At 39.3% G+C, this 20,059-nt stretch overlaps 1 protein-coding gene across 8 annotated transcripts in view; it reads left to right on the top strand.

The window, feature by feature from the left end:
- SCP2 (sterol carrier protein 2) overlaps positions 1-20,059 on the top strand; it is a 163,789-nt gene that overhangs the window by 105,695 nt on the left and 38,035 nt on the right. For all 8 annotated transcript variants that reach the window (XM_073789698.1, XM_033866520.2, XM_073789693.1 and 5 more), the window contains one exon: positions 3,507-3,660. In XM_073789698.1, the coding sequence (XP_073645799.1) occupies positions 3,507-3,660 (154 nt within the window). The remainder of the gene's footprint in view (positions 1-3,506; positions 3,661-20,059) is intronic.

The following is a 20,059-nucleotide window of genomic DNA, read 5'->3' as shown; positions in this document are numbered from 1 at the left end:
GTATCTTCAGTACTTAGTGGAGTGCCTGATACATATTTGAATAGCTTATTTTCAGTAGCAACCAGACTATATAACTATGTAGCTGAGTCCTAGGCTAATTATTTTTGTATTAAAAGATTGACCAACATCTTGTTAGGAAATTTTTGCAGCAAGATGGTAGTAAAATGAAGTAACAAGGTTAAAACGTTTTTTCCCCTTCGTAAGAGACTTTAAGAAGGACATTACTGTTTGAATATACTACTTTGACAGGATGCCCATTCCTATCTCCCTCCACAATTTATAAATATATTGTGTTCATGTTTGATAGTTTTTTTTCCCCAAGGAGAGGAAAAATACGGTTTTTAATTCAGTGCCAGAAGTTATCCAAGGAAGGAAAAATTTTAAAATGTGTTGCTCATATAGTTTATGCTTTCATAACTATCTTCTGCGTCTTCTTGGCAAGTAGATTTCTGAGGCCAACTTTTGACTTCCACCCTTCACAAATCTAGATTCTAGAAATGCAAGAAATGCCAGGTTATTCTGAAAGCAGATAACGAGAAAGCTCATATAATCAGTATGTTTTCTCACTGTCGTCTTTTGTTAGAAGTGAATAAATAAGTTAACATGGATCTTTATTCCCTCCCTCCCTCCCTTCTTCCTTTTTTTGCCACAAGTGAGTTTAGCAAATCATGAGTAGAGATTTAACACAGTATACCACATCGTCTACAGTATCAGTCGTATGGTGTGACTGAGATTATTGCAAAATCTGGTGCTTCCAGTACATTCATGTTCTCTCTCTCCCTCCTTCTCTCCCCCTCACTCTCTCCCCTTCTGCCAGCCTCCCTCCCCCAACTCCCTCTCTCCCTTTTCACCCCCTTCTCTCTCACTCTCACTGGCTGTCTTGAGCACTCTCTAGCCTCATTCACTTAACTTTCTATTCCTTAAGTAGGCTGTGTACCTTTATATGCCTATCTTATTTATTAGATCTTCTGAGCCTTGAGCAGTGTCAGCACATATTAGGCATTCAGTAAATATTTGTTGGATGGATGGGTAGATGAATATCTAAAGGGTTCCTTGCATTTTTTTACTAAGATTATATCATAAACATTTTCCTAAACTATTAAAATTTTTGGATACATCATTTTAAATAGGAACATAGTACTTTGTCATATGGATAGGTCATAATTCATATAACCATTCGCCAGTTATTTCACTTGTAGATTATCTAGTTTTTCACTATTCTAAGAAAGTGATAAACAGATAGCTTTGTGTGTAAGACTTTTCCTATGCTTGATTATTTCCATAGAATGGTTTTCAAGGCATTTTTAATGCTCTTAATAATTTTTTACATTGCTTTCCAAAAAGGTTGTACCAGTTTGAACTTTTACCCTTACTGTATGAAGGTGGCTGTCATGCCATAGTCTCCCCAGCATTGATTACCTCCATTTTTAAACATCCTGACCAATGTGATTGGTTAAAACAGTATCTTTCTATTTGATCAAGGTAAAGTTGAGTATTTTTCTCAAATATTTATAAACTATGTATATTTACTCTTTGGGGAAGAGAACTAGCCCTATTTCCCCACCATATACATAAGACCAGTCTGAATACTTTTTTTGGTCTTATGTATTCATAAATGTTTAAGCTTTTTGTATGGCAGATTTCAAGTAAAACTGATTGCCCCAAAGTTTGGATATATTAGTAGAATTATTCACTTTGACCTTAATATTCAAAATGTTCACAATTCAAAAATTCATGACAAGATGTAGAATTACCTATTTTAAAACAGTATTTAAAATATATATTCTGTAAAAATATGTAGACATTGCTTAGAAAGGAGAAATGGCAGTTAAATTTCTTGAGAAGGTTGGGGTTATACAGAAAACTGTCATAGGTATTCGGGAATCAGACCTTGTGATTGGGGGTGTAGGTGGAAGAAAAGACTTTATAGGTAGACCAGTTTGCTCTGCTTCTGGAACGATGAAACCAGTCTATCCAACATTCTTAACTAAACTATCCTTGAATAGCTGGTGTGGGAGAAAAACAGATGTAAATCAGGAGACTTGGCTTCTAATCTCAACTCTGGAATTAGCCTGCTTTGTGACCATTCACAAATTACTTAATTTTACAGTTTCTCATTGCTACCTTTGTAACTGAGCAAGGGCTCCTGTGCCCATGGCTTGGCACAGAAAGCAAACTCTGATAGTGGGTGTTTGCAGCAAAGTAAGGGTTTATTTGCAGGGCGCCAAGAAAGGGAGTGGGAGACAAGTCTCAGATCCACTCCATCTTGGTCTTTGAGTTAAGGATGTTTTAAAGGGGAAGAACAAGGAAACTGTAATTAATCATCGTCTCAAGACATTTCTGTGACATTTCTCTTTCATTATTGAACACGTGTATTTTTTTATTAATTAATTTTTATTGGAGTATAGTTGATTTACAATGTTGTATTAGTTTCTGCTGTACAGCAAAGTGTATCAGTTATACATATATCCACTCCTTTAGATTCTTTTCCCATATAGGTCATTACAGAGTATTGAGTAGAGTTCCCTGTGCTATACAGTAGGTTCTTATTAGTTATCTATTTTATATATAGTAGTGTGTATATGTGTGACATTTCTTAATCATGGTTTTGGGAGTCAGAATGTGTCTGGTTTATGATTCTCTGGCCAGGTGGTCCATGGCTCTGGGGGTTGTGAGCTCATCTTGCCTGGAAAAACAACTTGAGTTTGTATGATGGTATCTACAACAGCAATTTGAATACAGTAACGATGTTATTAACAACAGCAATCTTAGTCAACTGACTCTGATTAATTAGTGTTCAGTTAGCACAGAATTGAGGGGACAAGAAAGGGATTGAGGTCAGAGGAGACAAGTAAGGGAATAAAGTTTTGGATAGAGAGATTAATCATAAACTCGGTAAGGGAACTCAGTTTTAGGGGGGTTTGGTTTCAACATTATTTAGTTCTCTCCAGCTCTAAAAATCTCTGATTTTATTATCCAGAGGACAAAATGCTATTTTTGTGAATCCAGTGCTATTTTTGGAATAGCTGTGAATAGCTAGTCTAGAAAACATTCTTTCTAGGAACTTTTTGAGGAGAATAATAGGAAAATTTCCCATACCAGCTAAATATTTTAGGGAAAGTCAACTCCCAAGTCCTAGATTATATTCTTTAGATACATTAAAAATGGTAAAATTAAATTATTTTATGCTGTTTTGCGTCAGCCAGAGAACGGTATATTCAGTGTTTTCTCTTTCAACATTGCCAAAAAATGGCAGGTTGGATAAATTTAAAGAGCACAAGGAATTTCTGAAGCCTGAATATTGTCTAAATACAGAGATTACTTAGGGAGAAAAAATAGCTAGCTGCAAAAACCCTCCAGGCTTTTAAGAGAAGTTCTTACTTAGGCAAACGTCGTCTTGGCTGAATAAAATGGTTTAGTTAAAAGTCACAATTAAACGTTAGCCCTTGTCTGCCTTTAGCTTTCTAAACCAACGGAATCTGACTGTTCTGCGTTCGATTTGTTAGGTCTGGCTCAGTGCGCTGAACTCTGCTGGCAGCTGAGAGGGGAAGCCGGAAAAAGGCAAGTTCCTGGTGCAAAGGTTGCTCTGCAGCATAATTTAGGCCTCGGAGGAGCAGTAGTTGTCACGCTGTACAAGATGGGTTTTCCTGAAGCTGCCAGGTAAGTGACATTCTGGGTTTTGTCTGGCAATGAACCCTTCTGACTTTTCACAACTGATGACGTTATACAAGTAAAAAAAAGTCCTAATTTTATTGTGGTAGTGCTCAAAGAACAACTATTTCATTACCTTGCTTTAATAGCATGGTTTTAAAACTTTAAAACTGGCAATTAACTTTTAAACTTAACCATCTTTAGGAAAGTTTTGTTTAAAAAGAAGGCAGCATAGTCAAAGGAGAGTGCTGAACTAGAAGCCAGAGCTGGCTGGGCACTTGTCTCAGCCCTGCCAACTTGAGTAATTTTATTTCAGGCAAGTCATTTTTTGGTTTCCTTTCCCACAATTTGCTTTCTCCCCCTAGCGTCCCGGGCTTCTGAGGTTATTGGGAGAAAGTCATCAAATATGCTGATTGTATCTCCGCAGATTTCTGTTTCTGAATCCAGCTAAGCCCTCACTGCTGCTAGAATCCTTTCTATTTGTCTCCTGCTGATTTTCTTCCTGCCCTTGTCAAATGCCTGTGCTCCTAAGATTTCCAAGCACTTTCTTTTCAAGCCTTTTCAGGATCCCTCAACTTCCTTGCTCTTCTCTCAGAGAAATGCTCATCCTTTTTTCTCAGAGAAATGCTCATCCTTTTTTCCCAGAGGAAAAAAGTCCCTTTTCCTTTCCAAGGCCCATCTTTCCTCTTTGCATGCTTTTGTTTCCAACCACTTTCTGTAACTTTGTTCCAAATATTAAGTATACCTTCTTTCGTTTGAATCTTTCCATTTTTACCTTTCTGTTGACTCCTTTCGCTCTGTCATCAAACATGTTCAGGTCTTCCATATTCTAAAACTCTGTTTTTCTCCTTACCTTAATTATTCTCTTTCATGATGAGCCTTTTATATTGAGCCACTTTTGTTTTTCTACTCTGAAATGTCTTTAGTTTCTGATCTCACCACTGAGGTCAGGTAAGGCCACCAATGACCTGATTATGATACATTCTTGATAATTTCTATCTTTATTCTCTTAACCCTGCTGTAGCTTTCAACACTAGTTGGCTCCTTTTTCTCTCCCGAAGTTCTTGGTAATTATGTATTCATTTTTTCACACTTTTGGTTCCACAAAGGATATGTGAACACTTTTTTACAGAGTCCGTTATATTCTCATGTTTTGTAAACTCTTGAATCTCTTCTCTCTATCCTTTCTTCTTTCATGCCTGGAATATTAGTTCTGTGTGAAAATTCTAACTTCCAATTAAGGCCAATCTTAGGTACCATCTCCCTTTGAATATCCACAGCACTTTGTAACTTTTGGGTCCCTATCCAATTTTTGTTTAGTTGTAGAGTATCTACCTTGTTTTGTATCCTGTTTGTTATGTGAAATCCTTGAGATCTAAGACTTTGATTCTCCTAACCCCTCTGAGGATCTCTCTCAAAGTGAGTAAATGTTTATTGAATTGCATCAAATAAAAAGATGTTAAGACGTTGAATTTTAAGTTTCCTCCTAAATCTGATTCATTGGTTCTGTATCGTCCTCTGGTATTCCATGTAGTTCATATTCGGAGTTGAAAACCCTCAGTAAAAGCCAAACTATAAAGAGCTACCAGAGTCAGAATATTAGTATAGCTGTCTAATTTGCTCAGAATAGAAGATTATGCATGTAGGGCAATAAATTCTATTTTAAACATGGAATTCTCATAGTTATTTTTTTAATATCTTTATTGGAGTATAATTGCTTTACAATGGTGTGTTAGTTTCTGCTGTACAACAAAGTGAATCAGCTTTATGTATACATATATCCCCATGTCTCCTCCCTCTTGCATCTCCCTCCCACCCTCCCTATCCCACCCCTCTGGGGGGACACAAAGCACCGAGCTGATCTCCCTGTGCTATGCAGCTGCTTCCCATTAGCTGTCTGTTTTACATTTGGTAGTGTATATATGTCAGTGCTACTCTCTCACTTCATCCCACCTTATACTTCCCCTCCCCGTGTCCTCAAGTCCATTCTCTACGTCTCCATCTTTATTCCTGTCCTGCCCCTAGGTTCTTCAGAACCATTTTTGTTGTTTTTTCTTTAGATTCCATATACATGTATTAGCATATGTTATTTGTTTTTCTCTTTCTCACTTCACTCTGTATGACAGTCTCTAGGTCCATCCACCTCACTGCAAATAACTCAGTTTTGTTTCTTTTTATGGCTGAGTAATATTCCATTGTATATATGTGCCATATCTTTATCCATTCATCTGTCGATGGGCACTTAGGTTGCTTCCACGTCCTGGCTATCGTAAATAGTGCTGCAGTGAACATTGTGGTGCAAGACTCTTTGTGAAGTATGGTTTTCTCAGGGTGTGTGCCCAGTAGTGGGATTGCTGGGTCATATGGTAATTCTATCTTTAGTTTTTTAAAGGAACCTCCATACTGTTCTCCACAGTGGCTGTATCAATTTACACTCCCACCAACAGTACAAGAGGGTTCCCTTTTCTCCACACCCTCTCCAGCATTTATTGTTTGTAGATTTTTTGATGATGGCCATTCTGACCAGCATGAAGTGATATCTAATTGTAGTTTTGATTTGCATTTCTCTAATGATTAGTGATGTTGAGCATCCTTTCATGTGTTTGTTGGCAATCTGTATATCTTCTTTGGAGAAATGTCTATTTAGGTCTTCTGCCCATTTTTGGATTGGGTTATTTGTTTTTCTGATATTGAGCAGCATGAACTGCTTGTATATTTTGGAGATTAATCCTTTGTCAGTTGCTTCATTTGCAAATATTTTCTCCCATTCTGAGGATTGTCTTTTTGTCCCGTTTATAGTTTCCTTTGCTGTGCAAAAACTTTTAACTTTCATTAGGTCCCATTTGTTATTTTTGTTTTTCTTTCTAGGAGGTGGATCAAAACGGATCTTGCTGTGATTTATGTCACAGAGTGTTCTGCCTATGTTTTCCTCTAAGAGTTTGATGGTGTCTGGGCTTACATTTAGGTCTTTAATTCATTTTGAGTTTATTTTTGTGTATGGTGTTAGGGAGTGTTCTAATTTCAGTCTTTTACATGTAGCTGTCCAGTTTTCACAGCACCACTTATTGAAGAGGCTGTCTTTTCTCCATTGTATATTCTTGCCTCCTTTATCAAAGGTAAGGTGATCATATATGCGTCGGTAGATCTCTGAGCTTTCTATCCTGTTCCATTGATCTATATTTCTGTTTTTGTGCCAGTACCATACTGTCTTGATTACAGTAGCTTTGTAATATAGTCTGAAGTCAGGGAGCCTGATTCCTCCAGCTCCATTTTTCTTCCTTAAGATTGCTTTGGCTATTCGGGGTCTTTTGTGTCTCCATACAAATTGTGAAATTTTTTTGTTCTAGTTCTGTGAAAAATGCCATTGGTAGTTTGATAGAGGTTGCACTGAATCTGTAGATTGCTTTGGGTAGTATAGTCATTTTCACAATGTTGATTCTTCCATCCAAGAACATGATATATCCCTCCATCTTTTTGTATCATCTTTAATTTCTTTAATTTCTTTCATCAGTGTCTTATAATTTTCTCCATACATGTCTTTTGTCTCCTCAGGTAGGTTTATTCCTAGGTATTTTATTCTTTTTGTTGCAATGGTAAATGGGAGTGTTTCTTTAATTTCTCTTTCAGATTTTTCATCATTAGTGTATAGGGATGCAAGAGATTTCTGTGCCTTAATTTTGTATCCTGCTACTCTACCAAATTCATTGATTAGCTTTAGTAGTTTTCTGGTAGCATGTTTAGGATTCTCTATGTATAGTATCATGTCATCTGCAAACAGTGACAGTTTACTTCTTCTTTACTGACTAGGATTCCTTTTATTTCTTTTTCTTCTCTGATTGTTGTGGCTAAAACTTCCAAAACTATGTTGAATAATAGTGGTGAGAGTGGGCAACCTTGTCTTGTTCCTGATCTTAGAGGGAATGGTTTCAGTTTTTCACCATTGAGAACAATGCTGGCTATGGGTTTGCTATATATGGCCTTTATTATGTTGAGGTAAATTCCCTCTATGCCTACTTTCTGGAGGGTTTTTATCTTAAATGGGTGTTGAATTTTGTCAAAAGCTTTTTCTGCATCTATTGAGATGATCATATGGTTTTTATCCTTCAGTTTGTTAATATGATGTATCACATTGATTGATTTGTGTATAGTGAAGAATCCTTTCATTCCTGGGATAAACCCCACTTGATCATGGTGTATGATCCTTTTAATGTGCTTTTGGATTCTGTTTGCTAGTATTTTGTTGTTGTTGTTCAGGATTTTTACATCTATGTTCATCAGTGATATTGGTCTGTAGTTTTCTTTTTGTGTGACATCTTTGTCTGGTTTTGGTATCAGACTGATGGTGGCCTCGTAGAATGAGTTTGGGAGTGTTCCTTCCTCTGCTATATTTTGGAAGAGTTTGAGAAGGATAGGTGTTAGCTCTTCTCTAAATGTTTGGTAGAATTTGCCTGTGAAGCCATCTGGTCCTGGACTTTTGTGTGTTGGAAGATTTTTTTTTTTTTTATGATACGCGGGCCTCTCACTGTTGTGGTCTCTCCCATTGCGGAGCACAGGCTCCGGACGCACAGGCTCTGCAGCCATGGCTCACGGGCCTAGTCGCTCTGCGGCATGTGGGATCTTCCCAGACCGGGGCATGAACCCGTGTCCCCTGCATCGTTAGCCAGACTCTCAACCACTGCGCCACCAGGGAAGCCCTTGTTGGAAGATTTTTAATCATAGTTTCAGTTTTAGTGGTCACGATTGGTCTGTTTTTATTTTCTGTTTCTTCCTGGTTCAGTCTTGGAAGTTGTGCTTTTCTAAGAACTTGTCCGTTTCTTTCAGGTTGTCCATTTTTTTGGCGTATAGTTGCTTGTAGTAATCTCTCATGATCCTTTGCATTTCTGCAGTGTCAGTTGCTACTCCTCCTGCTTCATTTCTAATTTTATTGATTTGAGCCTTCTCCCTTTTTTTCTTGATGAGTCTGGCTAATGGTTTATCAACTTGGTTTATTTTCTCAAAGAACCAGTGTTTAGTTTTATTGATCTTTGCTATCGTTTCCTTCATTGCTTTTTCATTTATTTCTGATCTGATCTTTATGATTTCTTTTCTTCTGCTAACTTCGACAGTTTTTTGTTCCTCTTATCTCTGATTACTTTAGGTGTAAGTTTAGGTTGTTTATTTGAGATGTTTCTTGCTTCTTGAGGTAGGATTGTATTGCTATAAACTTCCCTTTTAGAACTGCTTTTGCTGCATCCCGTAGGTTTTGAGTCATCGTGTTTTCGTTGTCATTTGTTTCTAGGTATTTTCTGATTTCCTCTTTGATTTCTTCAGTGATCTCTTGGTTATTTAGTAGTTTGTTGTTTAGCCTGTATGTGTTTGTGTTTGTTACAGATTTTTTCGTGTAATTGATATCTAGTCTCATAATGTTGTAGCCGGAAAAGATACTTGATAGGATTTCAATTTTCTTAAGTTTACCTAGGCTTGATTTGTGACCCAGGATATGACCTATCCTGGAGAATGTTCCATGAGCACTCGAGAAGCAAGTGTATTCTGTTGTTTTTGGATGGAATGTCCTGTAAATATCAATTAAGTCCATCTTGTTTAATGTGTCATTTAAAGTTTGTGTTTCGTTATTTATTTTCATTTTGGGTGATCTGTCCATTGTGAAAGAGGGGTGTTAAAGTCCCCTACTATGATTGTGTTACTGTCGATTTCCCCTTTTATGGCTGTTAGCATTTGCCTTATATATTGAGGTGCTCCTATGTTGTGTGCATAAATATTTACAATTGTTAATATCTTCTTGTATTGATCTCTTGATCATTATGTAGTGTCCTTCTTTGTCTCTTGTAATAGTCCTTATTTTAAAGTCTATTCTGTCTGATATGAGAATTGCTACACCAGCTTTCTTCTGAATTTCATTTGCATGGAATATCTTTTTCCATCCCTTCATTTTCAGTCTGTTTGTGTCCCTAGGTCTGAAGTGGGTCTCTTGTAGACAGCATATATATGGGTCTTGTTTTTGTATCCATTCAGCCAGTCTGTGTCTTTTGGTTGGAGGTTTTAATCCATTTACATTCAAGGTTATTATCGATATGTATGTTCCTGTTACCATTTTCTTAATTGTTTTGGGTTTGTTATTGTAGGTCTTTTCCTTCTCTTGTGTTTCCTGCCTAGAGAAGTTCCTTTAGTTTTTGTTGTAAAGCTGGTTTGGTGGTGCTGAATTCTCTTAGCTTTTCCTTGTTTGTAAATGTTTTAATTTCTCCGGCAAATCTGAATGAGATCCTTGCTGGGTAGAGTAATCTTGGTTGTAGGTTTTTCCCTTTCATCACTTATTTAAATATGTCCTGCCACTCCCTTCTGGCTTGCAGAGTTTCTGCTGAAAGATCAGCTGTTAACCTTATGGGGATTCCCTTGTATGTTATTTGTTGCTTTTCCCTTGCTGCTTTTAATATTTTTCCTTTGTATTTAATTTTTGATAGTGTGATGAATATGTGTCTTGGCGTGTTTCTCCTTGGATTTATCCTTTACGGTACACTCTGTGCTTCCAGCACTTAATTGACTATTTCCTTTCCCATATAATGGAATTTTTTAACTGTAATCTCTTTAAATATTTTTTCAGTACTTTTTTTTCTCTTCTTCTTCTGGGACCCCTATAATTCGAATGTTGGTGCGTTTAATGTTGTCCCAGAGGTCTCTGAGACTGTCCTCGATTCTTTTCATTCTTTTTTCTTTATTCTACTCTGTGGTAGTTATTTCCACTCTTTTATCTTCCAGGGCACTTATCGGTTCTTCTACCTCAGTTATTCTGCTATTGATTCCTTCTAGAGAATTTTTAATTTCACTTATTATGTTGTTCACCATTGTTTGTTTGCTCTTTAGTTCTTCTAGGTCCTTGTAAAAGGTTTCTTGTATTTTCTCCATTCTGTTTCCAAGATTTTGGATCATCTTTACTATCATTACTCTGAATTCTTTTTCAGGTAGGCTGCCTATTTCCTCCTCATTTGTTAGGTCTGGCGGGTTTTTACCTTGCTCCTTCGTCTGCTGTGTATTTCTCTGTCTTCTCATTTTGCTTATCTTACTGTGTTTGAGGTCTCCTTTTTGCAGGCTGCAGGTTCTTAGTTCCCGTTGTTTCTGGTGTCTGCCCCCAGTGGGTAAGGTTGGTTCAGTGGGTTCTGTAGGCTTCCTGGTGGAGGGGCCTGGTGTCTGTGTTCTGGTGGATGAAACTGGATCTTGTCTTTCTGTTGAGCAGGACTAAATCTGGTGGTGTGTTTTGGGGTGTCTGTGAACTTACTATGATTTTAGGCAGCCTGTGTGGTAATGGGTAGGGTTGTGTTCCTGTCTTGCTAGTTGTTTGGCATAGGGTGTCCAGCACTGTAGCTTGCTGGTTGTTGAGTGGAGCTGGGTCTTAGCGTTGAGACGGAACCTCTGTGAGAGCTTTCGCCATTTGATATTACATGGGGCCAGGAGGTCTCTGGTGGACCAATGTCCTGAAATTGGCTGCCCCACCTCAGAGGCTCAGGCCTGACACCTGGCCAGAGCACCAAGACCCTGTCAGCCACTCACCTCAGAAGAAAAGGGAGGTAAAAATAGGAAAGAAAGAAAGAAAAAATAAATAAAATAAAGTTTTTTAAAAAAAACTATTAAAAATAAAAAAGTAATAAAAAAAAGAAAGAAGCGAACAACCAAAGCAAAAAACAAATCCACCAATGTTAACAAGTGCTAAGAAGTATACAGACCAAAACCAAAACAAAAAGTGGACAGACAGAATTCTGGGACATATGGTAAAAGCAAAGCTATACAGACAAAATCACACAAAGAAGCATACACATACACCCTCACAAAAAGAGAAAAAGGAAAAAAAATATTAAAAAAAAAAGGAAGAGGGCAACCAAATCAATAAACAAATCTACCAATGATAATAAGCTCTAAATACTAAAATAAACATAAAACCAGAAACAAATTAGATGCAGAAAGCAAACCCCAAGTCTACAGTTGCTCCCCAGGTCCACTGCCTCAATTTTGGGATGGTTCGTTGTCTGTTCAGGTATTCCACAGATGCAGGGTACATCAAGGTGATTGTGGAGATTTAATCTGCTGCTCCTGAGGCTGCATGGAAAGATTTCCCTTTGTCTTCTTTGTTCGCACAGCTCCTGGGGTTCAGCTTTGGATTTGGCCCTGCCTCTGCGTGTAGGTCGCCTGAGGACGCCTGTTCTTCGCCCAGACAGGACGGGGTTAAAGTAGCAGCTGATTAGGGGACTCTGGCTCACTCAGGCTGGGGGAGGGAGGGGTACGGAATGCGGGGCGAGCCTGTGGCAGCAGAGGCCAGCGCGACATTGCAACAGCCTGAAATGCGCCGTGTGTTTTCCCGGGGAAGTTGTCCCAGCATCACGGGACCCTGGCAGTGGCAGGCTGCACAGGCTCCCAGGAGGGGAGGTGTGGATAGTGACCTGTGCTTGCACACAGCCTTCTTGGTGGCTGCAGCAGCAGCCTTAGCATTTCGTGCCAGTCTCTGGTGTCCACACTGATAGCCGTGGCTCGCACCTATCTCTGGAGCTCGTTTAGGCAGTGCTCTGAATTCCCTCTCCTCTGCGTACCCTGAAACAATGGTCTCTTGCCTCTTAGCCAGTTCCAGACTTTTTCCTGGACTCCCTCCCGGCTAGCCATGGCGCACTAGCCCCCTTCAGGCTGTGTTCACACAGCCAACCCCAGTCCTCTCCCTGGGGTCTGACCTCCGAAGCCTGAGCCTCAGCTCCCAGCCCCAACCCGTCCCAGCCGGTGAGCAGACAAGCCTCTCGGGCTGGTGAGTGCTGGTCAGCAGCGATCCTCTGTGTGGGAATCTCTCTGCTTTGCCCTCCGTACCCCTGTTGCTGCGCTCTCCTCTGTGGCTCCAAAGCTTCCCCGCTCCGCCACCCTCAGTCTCCGCCCACGAAGGGGTTTCCTAGTGTGTGGAAACCTTTCCTCCTTCACACCTCCCTCCCAGAGGTGCAGGTCCCGTCCCTGTTCTTTTGTGTCTGTTTTTCCTTTTTTTTTTTGCCCTACCCAGGTACGTGAGGAGTTTCTTGCCTTTTGGGAAGTCTGAGGTCTTCTGCCAGCATTCAGTAGGTGTTCTGTAGGAGTTGTTCCACATGTAGATGTATTTTTGATGTATTTGTGGGAAGGAAGGTGATCTCCATATCTTAGTCCTCTGCCATCTTGGAGGTCCCTCCTCATAGTTCTTTTATTTTCAGGAGACTAAATAATTGGGAGATAGAATTGTTCACGATAACTATAGTTGATATTTCTGGGAAGCCAGAAGAATGAACAAATCCAGATGATATATTAATGACTGAAAGAAATTGGCTTCAAGTATTGAAGATATTTTTGATAGTTTTAGTGATAGAACATATCCCACTTCAAAGGCCAAAGTTGTGAAAATAATTCTAACTCTGATGGTGCAGATATAGTTTTAAAATGAGGATTTGTTTTAAACAAAGTAATTTTAAGGTACTGATTGCACATGATCTGATTTCCTTAGTTTCTCGTTTAGCTAACTTTGATGGAGCAGCTGCTATATGCTTAGGCCCCTAAGTATGGTCCTCTGAGTAGATGCGGAAGGCAGACATACCTTTTTCAAAATGCTATAGAAGGCCAGAGGAAGAAATTAGTATGAAGGACCTAAATTTGAACTGGGATGACTAGGATTGCCCAGCAAAAGTGTAGAGGAAGGGCATCCCAGGTCTGTACATAGGTACGCAATTTGAAAATATAAGAGTGGTTGTCCTGTGTGGGTAGAGGGTGGATTATTTTGTTGTGCCTGGGTAGAGGGGCAGAGTCAGTAATACATAGGTGACAGGAGTTGCAGCTGTAACAGTAGATTGGATCAAGGTTTTGAAATGCTTCCAATGTTATGCTGAGGAGTTTGAAATTTATCCTACAGAATATGAGTTTTAGCAAAAGATGATGTGATTATATCGCACTTTACTTTAGGTAGATCAGTCTGGTATTACTTTGAGTTGAGTGGTGGAGGGACCAGAGGCCAGGAATCCTTAGGAAGCAGTTGCAGTAGTGTGGATAAGAAATGTTTAGTGCTGCAACAGGGACCATGAAAATGAAGAGGAGCGGTCTTATTTAAGAACTGTGACCAATTGCATTTAATTTACAGTTAAACTTTCCTTTAGACCACTTTTGAATATAAGTATTGACTATTATAACATCCTATTCATTTTATGTAAGACACAGATTGAGGATAGATTTGCATTTTGTATTCTGTTAAGTGAAACCTGTTTTTAAACCCAACTTTGTTTTGTTTTTTCTTTTTTTTTTTTTTTTCTGTACGCGGGCCTCTCACTGTTGTGGCCTCCCCCGTTGTGGAGCACAGGCTCCGGACGCGCAGGCTCAGCGGCCATGGCTCACGGGCCCAGCCGCTCCGCGGCATGTGGGATCCTCCCAGACCGGGGCACGAACCCGTGTACCCTGCATCGGCAGGCGGACTCTCAACCACTGCACCACCAGGGAAGCCCTGCTTGTTTTTTCTATTTTTAATTAAGGTATAAAAATTTACATACAGTGAAAGTCCACCTGTTTAGTGCATAGTTCTGAAAGTTTTGACAAACATGTACAGTCAAGTAACTACCACCATAATCAAGATACAGAACAATTGCATCACCTACCAGAATTCTTTGTTCACCTTTGTAGTCGACCCTTCCCCCTGTCCTCCATTCCTTGGCAACCACTGTCTGTTTTCTGCCCCTTTCCAGAATATCATGTGAATAGAATCAAAAAGCCTTTGAGTCTGGCTTCTTTCACTTAGCAGAATGCATTTGAGATTCATTCATGTTTTGTGTGTGAGTAATCTGTTCCTTTTTATTGCTTAGTGGTATTCGTTTGTATGGATGTACCACAGCTTATCCATTCCCTGGTTGAGGCATATTTGGATCACTCCAGTTTTTCTTTTTTAATGGAAAATTGTCTAAGTTAGCTTGAAAGTTTAAGTCAACAGGTGAAAACCCTAAGTGATATAAGAAGTTAAAAGAAGTAAAAGTTGTACCCATGTATGTGTGCTCATAAACAAGGACTAGAGGAAGCAATGTGGAAAAAATGAATATAGGAAACTTGTTGGTAGTGGTGAGATTGTAGGTGATTAGCCTTTTCATTTTCTAAATTTTGTATTTTAATTAGAAACCTTGATTTTGACATAAAAATTACAGGAATAGTACAAGGAACTCCTATATACCTTGTACTCAGATTGTTTATATTTTGCCTCATGTGCTTCATCATTTTTCTACATGCATATATACATATATGCGCATATATATATATATGCATGTGTTTTCTGAAATGTTTGAAAGTTGGAGACATTATGCTCTTTTACCCTTATATATTTTAGTATGCATTTCTAAAGACTAGAATATTCTATTACTCAACCACAGTATAGCTATCAAAATCAGGAAATTTAACACTGATAAAACGCTATTACCTACAGGGGCCCCAGGTTCCAATCTCTGGTCGGGGAACTAGATCCCACATGCATGCCACGACTAAGAATCTGCGTGCTGCAACTAAGAAGTCCGCATGCCACAACTAAGAAGTCCACATGCCACAACTAAGAGCCCGCATGCGGCAACTAAAGATCCCACATGCCACAACTAAGCCCCGGCGCAGCCTAAATAAATAAATATTAAAAAATAAGTAAATTTTAAAAAATGCTATTACCTAATCCAAAGAAGGTATTCACAGTTTGACAATTATCCCAATAATATCTCTTTAAAAGATACTATAAGCTTTAGTCTTTCTCCTTGTCCAGGATCCAATTTAGGATCCTGAGTTCATTTAGCTGTCATGTCTCTTTAGTTTCCTTTAATCTGAAACAATCCCTCAGCCTTTCTTATTTCTTGACTTTGACTTTTTTGGAGAGTATAAGTAGATTCTTTAAGAATGGAATGTCCCTCAGTTTGCATTTGTCACATGTTTCCTCGTAATTAGGTTCAGGTTACACATTTTTTGCAGGAATACCACTGAAGTGATGATGTATACGTAATGCACCATGACTGGAAGCACATGATGTGCATTATCCTATATTGGTGATGTTTAGCTTTGATTTCTTGACTAAGGTGGTATCTACCATGTTTTCCTCTGAAAGAGTTACTGTTTTTCCTTTGTACTTAATAGGTAATTTGTGGTGAGATGTTTTGCGATTATGTAAATATTCTGTTCCTCATCCAACTTTTACCCATTACTCATTCATCTTAGCATCCACTGATGATATTTTTCTAACTTCATCATACCTTATATTTATTAAGTGGTATTCTGCTGTAAGGGAGATTCTCTTCTCCCCCATTAAAAAATTTATTCATACTCATCTATATCGATAAATATATCGGTATGAACTCATGAATTCATGTTTTATTCAATGGGTTATAATTCATTAGTATCATTTATTTTGACACTCAAAATGTCCCTGCTTTAGCCAGCAGAAGCCCCTTCTAGCTGACTTGTACTGTCTTGTGATTCTATTTATTACTTGCTTGCTTTCTAGCTCAAGAAGGTATTCCAGGCTCATCCTGTATTTTCCCTGCCCCAGCCCTAAGATCAACCATTTCTTCAGAGAGCCCTAGTTCCTTTTAGTGGAGAATGGTATTTAGAAACCACAGTGTGGCTGCTGGCTGAGTGCTTGTTGTTATTACCTCCAGGACTTCTCAGGGGACACAGTGGACACACACACAACACCACACACACACACACACGATTTTAGTTTCATTTATTTTTTAAAATATTTATTTATTTTTGTCTGCGTTGGGTCTTTGTTGCAGTGTACAGGCTTCTCACTGAGATGGCTTCTCTTGTTGAGGAGCACAGGTTCTAGGTGCGCAGGCTTCGGTAGTTGTGGCACGCGGGCTCAGTAGTTGTGGCTCACGGACTCTAGAGTGCAGGTTCAGTAGTTGTGGCGCATGGGCTTAGTTGCTGTGCGGCATGTGGGATCTTCCTGAACCAGGGGTCGAACCCGTGTCCCCTACGTTGGCAGGTGGATTCCTAACCACTGTGCCACCAGGGAAGTCCCTTAGTTTCATTTAAAAAGAGATATTTAAGAACACATGCAAAAATCTTATCTGATTTTTATCTTTCTCCATACTAATGTAGCCACCAATTAATTAGCAGTTAGAATGAAGAAATTATAAAACTACTGAAATGCCACCTGTATGCGACATCTTTTTTAATTTTTTTATAGGCTGGAATTATCAGAGAGGCAGTGTTGATCAGTGGAAAGAACACCCCATCAACTTTTCCGTCACACTGCTTGCTTAGGACATGTTCACCTTTCCCTCAGTTAGAAAAGAGTGAAAATATCTACTTCAGGGATTAGAAAACTAACAAAAAGTACCTGCCACTCATTCAGTTGCTCAATAAACTGTTGATTTCTGATTTATCTAGCTATTTTCCTTTTTTCTTTCCTATTTCTGTAGTTCACGTCACTGGTTAAACTGTTGAAAATGGTTTTATATATTAAATTATAAATGTCACCTAGAAGTTTGGAAAAGATGAACTTTAATTTTTAGTTCAGAGTGAGGCATATATCCAACCTGTTGAAGTCCACAGTTTGGCTTTCTGGGCTGGATTTCTGTCTGTGATGGGGCCGTGTGCCCGTTCAGAGGTCAAGGGGAGTTGCTGATTGCAAATGAACCCTATTCTTTTGTCCTGTGTATGTCGCACAACCATTTCTAATTTGAACAGACTAATTACTGGTAAAACTGGTAAAATGTTAGATTTAGGGATGGAAATTTGATTAAAATGTAGGATCCTGTATTCTTCCTAAACAGTACAAACAGCAGCGGCCACTTTAAAAATGTTTTTTTTTTTTTTTTTTTTTTTTTTTTTTTTTGCGGTACGCGGGCCTCTCACTGCTGTGGCCTCTCCAGTTGTGGAGCACAGGCTCCGGACGCGCAGGCTCAGCGGCCATGGCTCACGGGCCCAGCCGCTCCGCGGCATGTGGGATCTTCCCGGACCGGGGCACGAACCCATGTCCCCTGCCTCAGCAGGCGGACTCTCAACCACTGCGCCACCAGGGAAGCCCTAAAAATGATTTTTAACAGCTTTTTTGGGGATATAATTTACATGCCACAAATTCACTATTTTAAGTGTACGTTCAGTGGTTTTTTAGTATATCACAGAGTTGTGCAATCATCATCATCAATCGATTTTAGAACATTTTCAACACCCCTGAAAGAAACCATGTACCCGTTAGCAGTCATTCCCCAGTCCCACTTCTTGCAGGCTCTGACAACCACAGTCTACTTTCTGTCTCTAAGGATTTGCCTATTCTGGACATTTCATATAAATGAAATCATACAATATGTGGCCTTTTGTGACTGCTGCTTTCATTTAGCATAATGTTTTCAAGGTTCATCCATGTTATAAAAATGAATGTAGTACTTCATTCCTTTTTATGGCTGAATAAAATTCCATTATAAGGGTTCTGATTTCTTCACATCCTCATTAACACTTGTTATTGTCGGCTTTTTTTTTTTTTTTTTTTGTGGTACGCGGGCCTCTCACTGCCGCGGCCTCTCCCGTTGTGGAGCACAGGCTCCGGACGCGCAGGCTCAGCGGCCATGGCGCACGGGCCCAGCCGCTCTGCGGCATGTGGGATCTTCCCGGACCGGGGCACGAACCCGTGTCCCCTGCATCGGCAGGCGGACAATCAACCACTGCGCCACCAGGGAAGCCCCTGTGCTTCTGATCTTTGACATTGTTGAAACAGTGCCTGTGTTCTAGACCTTGGAATGAAAATTTCAGGAAGCATAGAGGGAATTCATACACTAAATAGTTAATCTTCAGAGTCCCTTCCAACATTTTATATACTAGATTTATTCCAGAAAACTTATGTATAAACCAAGGTAAAAAAAATAAAAATAATCAGACTTTAGTTTCTGCTAAAAGAACTTCGAATATAAAGAAATCATGAGGTGCATCCTTTTGTAATATGTGTAAGTTATTTTCTGAGTTTGTGTAAGTTATAGTCAGCTTCCCTAGAGCAGGGCACATATCAAATAAATTGTAAGATATGAGGGATTTTCAGAAAATATTGATATAGCTTTATATATTAATTTTTTCCCTAATCTGGATGAAAAGTTGGTTAATCATTAACTGAGTGAACTTTTCAACAGAAGCAAAATAAACATCTGTGACCTGTCAGAACTTGTCTGAACTCTGCCCCATAAAGTATCAAGATACTTTGTATGTACGCTGAGAAGTGTCAGTTATTATTTTAGCACATACAGTTAGGAAGTGTCAGGCTTGGAGAGGGCACAGTGACGTTTATGATTAAAGGCTGAAAAGTTGGACTATTAATGAAATGAAACTGGCTTGTGGAGGACTAGTTGTAGCCACTTGATTTTAGGTCACTCATTCAGACTTTTGACTGAGAAAATGGTGTACCATAGATAATTCTGCTCTAAATGGAACAGGAAAAAATTAGAATTTAGCTAAGAGAGAATTCAGTTTAATTCAGTTCTATTAAGTCACTATTTACTGAATACCTATTGTGTGTCAGGAACTGGGGATATAAATAAAGGTTATTTTTTTCAAAAGCTGTGGTATCTGCTCTTGAGAAGCTGACATTTACTAGGGTTTCACGGAAAGGGAGTTTCCTGGCCTGGATCTTGAAGGGTAAAATAGAATTTGCTAAGACGGAGGTATTCCAGACACAGGGAGCAGCAGGGGCAAAGGCATGGAAGTATGAAGTAGCATGCCATGCTCTGAGAATTGCATGTATTTCAGCATGGTGAGAGCTTACTTCCATTCCTTGTTGTGATATTAATATGATTTCTCTAGTAGGTTCACTTTTCAACCTCTTAGACTTTCCATACCCTCCTTTCACCCTCATTTTCAGCTGATTACTTTTGCCTTGTATGTAGTTGAAAAAATAGAAGCCATTAGACCCAAACTCCCTTATCTTCCATCCCAAGACTTATAGACCTATCTAGCATTCTACCCATCTGATCCTCTTCTTCCCTTGAGTCTCCTCCTCTTCCTTCATAGGTCACTAGATCTCATCCCCCTTCACCTTCTCAAGACTTCTGTCTCTTTTCCCCTGGTTCATTACCATCATCAGGCAAACATGCTCTAATATGTTAATCTTAAAACAAAAACAAACTTTCCTTAATACCACCCTCCCCTCCAGAGACCACTCCATTTCACTGTTCCCCTGAAAGTAATGTCTCAAAAGAGACACACTGTTTCTATTTCCCTCTCCTATTCACTCTTTAATTTACTGTAATCTCTACTGACTTCTGCCTTCCAACACTTGCTTAATACTGCTTTTGCCCAAGTCAGCTGAACTCTTCATGTTGCCAGTCCAGTGGGTATTTGACCTTTGGCAGCATTTGACATAGTTTCCTCCCTCCCTCCCTCCCTCCTTCCCTCCCAGATTCTTTCTCCCCTCTTGGCTTCTATG

Source organism: Tursiops truncatus, chromosome 1 (assembly GCF_011762595.2).
Source record: "Tursiops truncatus isolate mTurTru1 chromosome 1, mTurTru1.mat.Y, whole genome shotgun sequence".
NCBI classification, from domain to species: Eukaryota; Metazoa; Chordata; class Mammalia; order Artiodactyla; family Delphinidae; genus Tursiops; species Tursiops truncatus.
The sequence above is the reverse complement of the archived record's forward strand: the minus strand, read 5'-3'. Positions and strand labels throughout refer to the sequence as shown.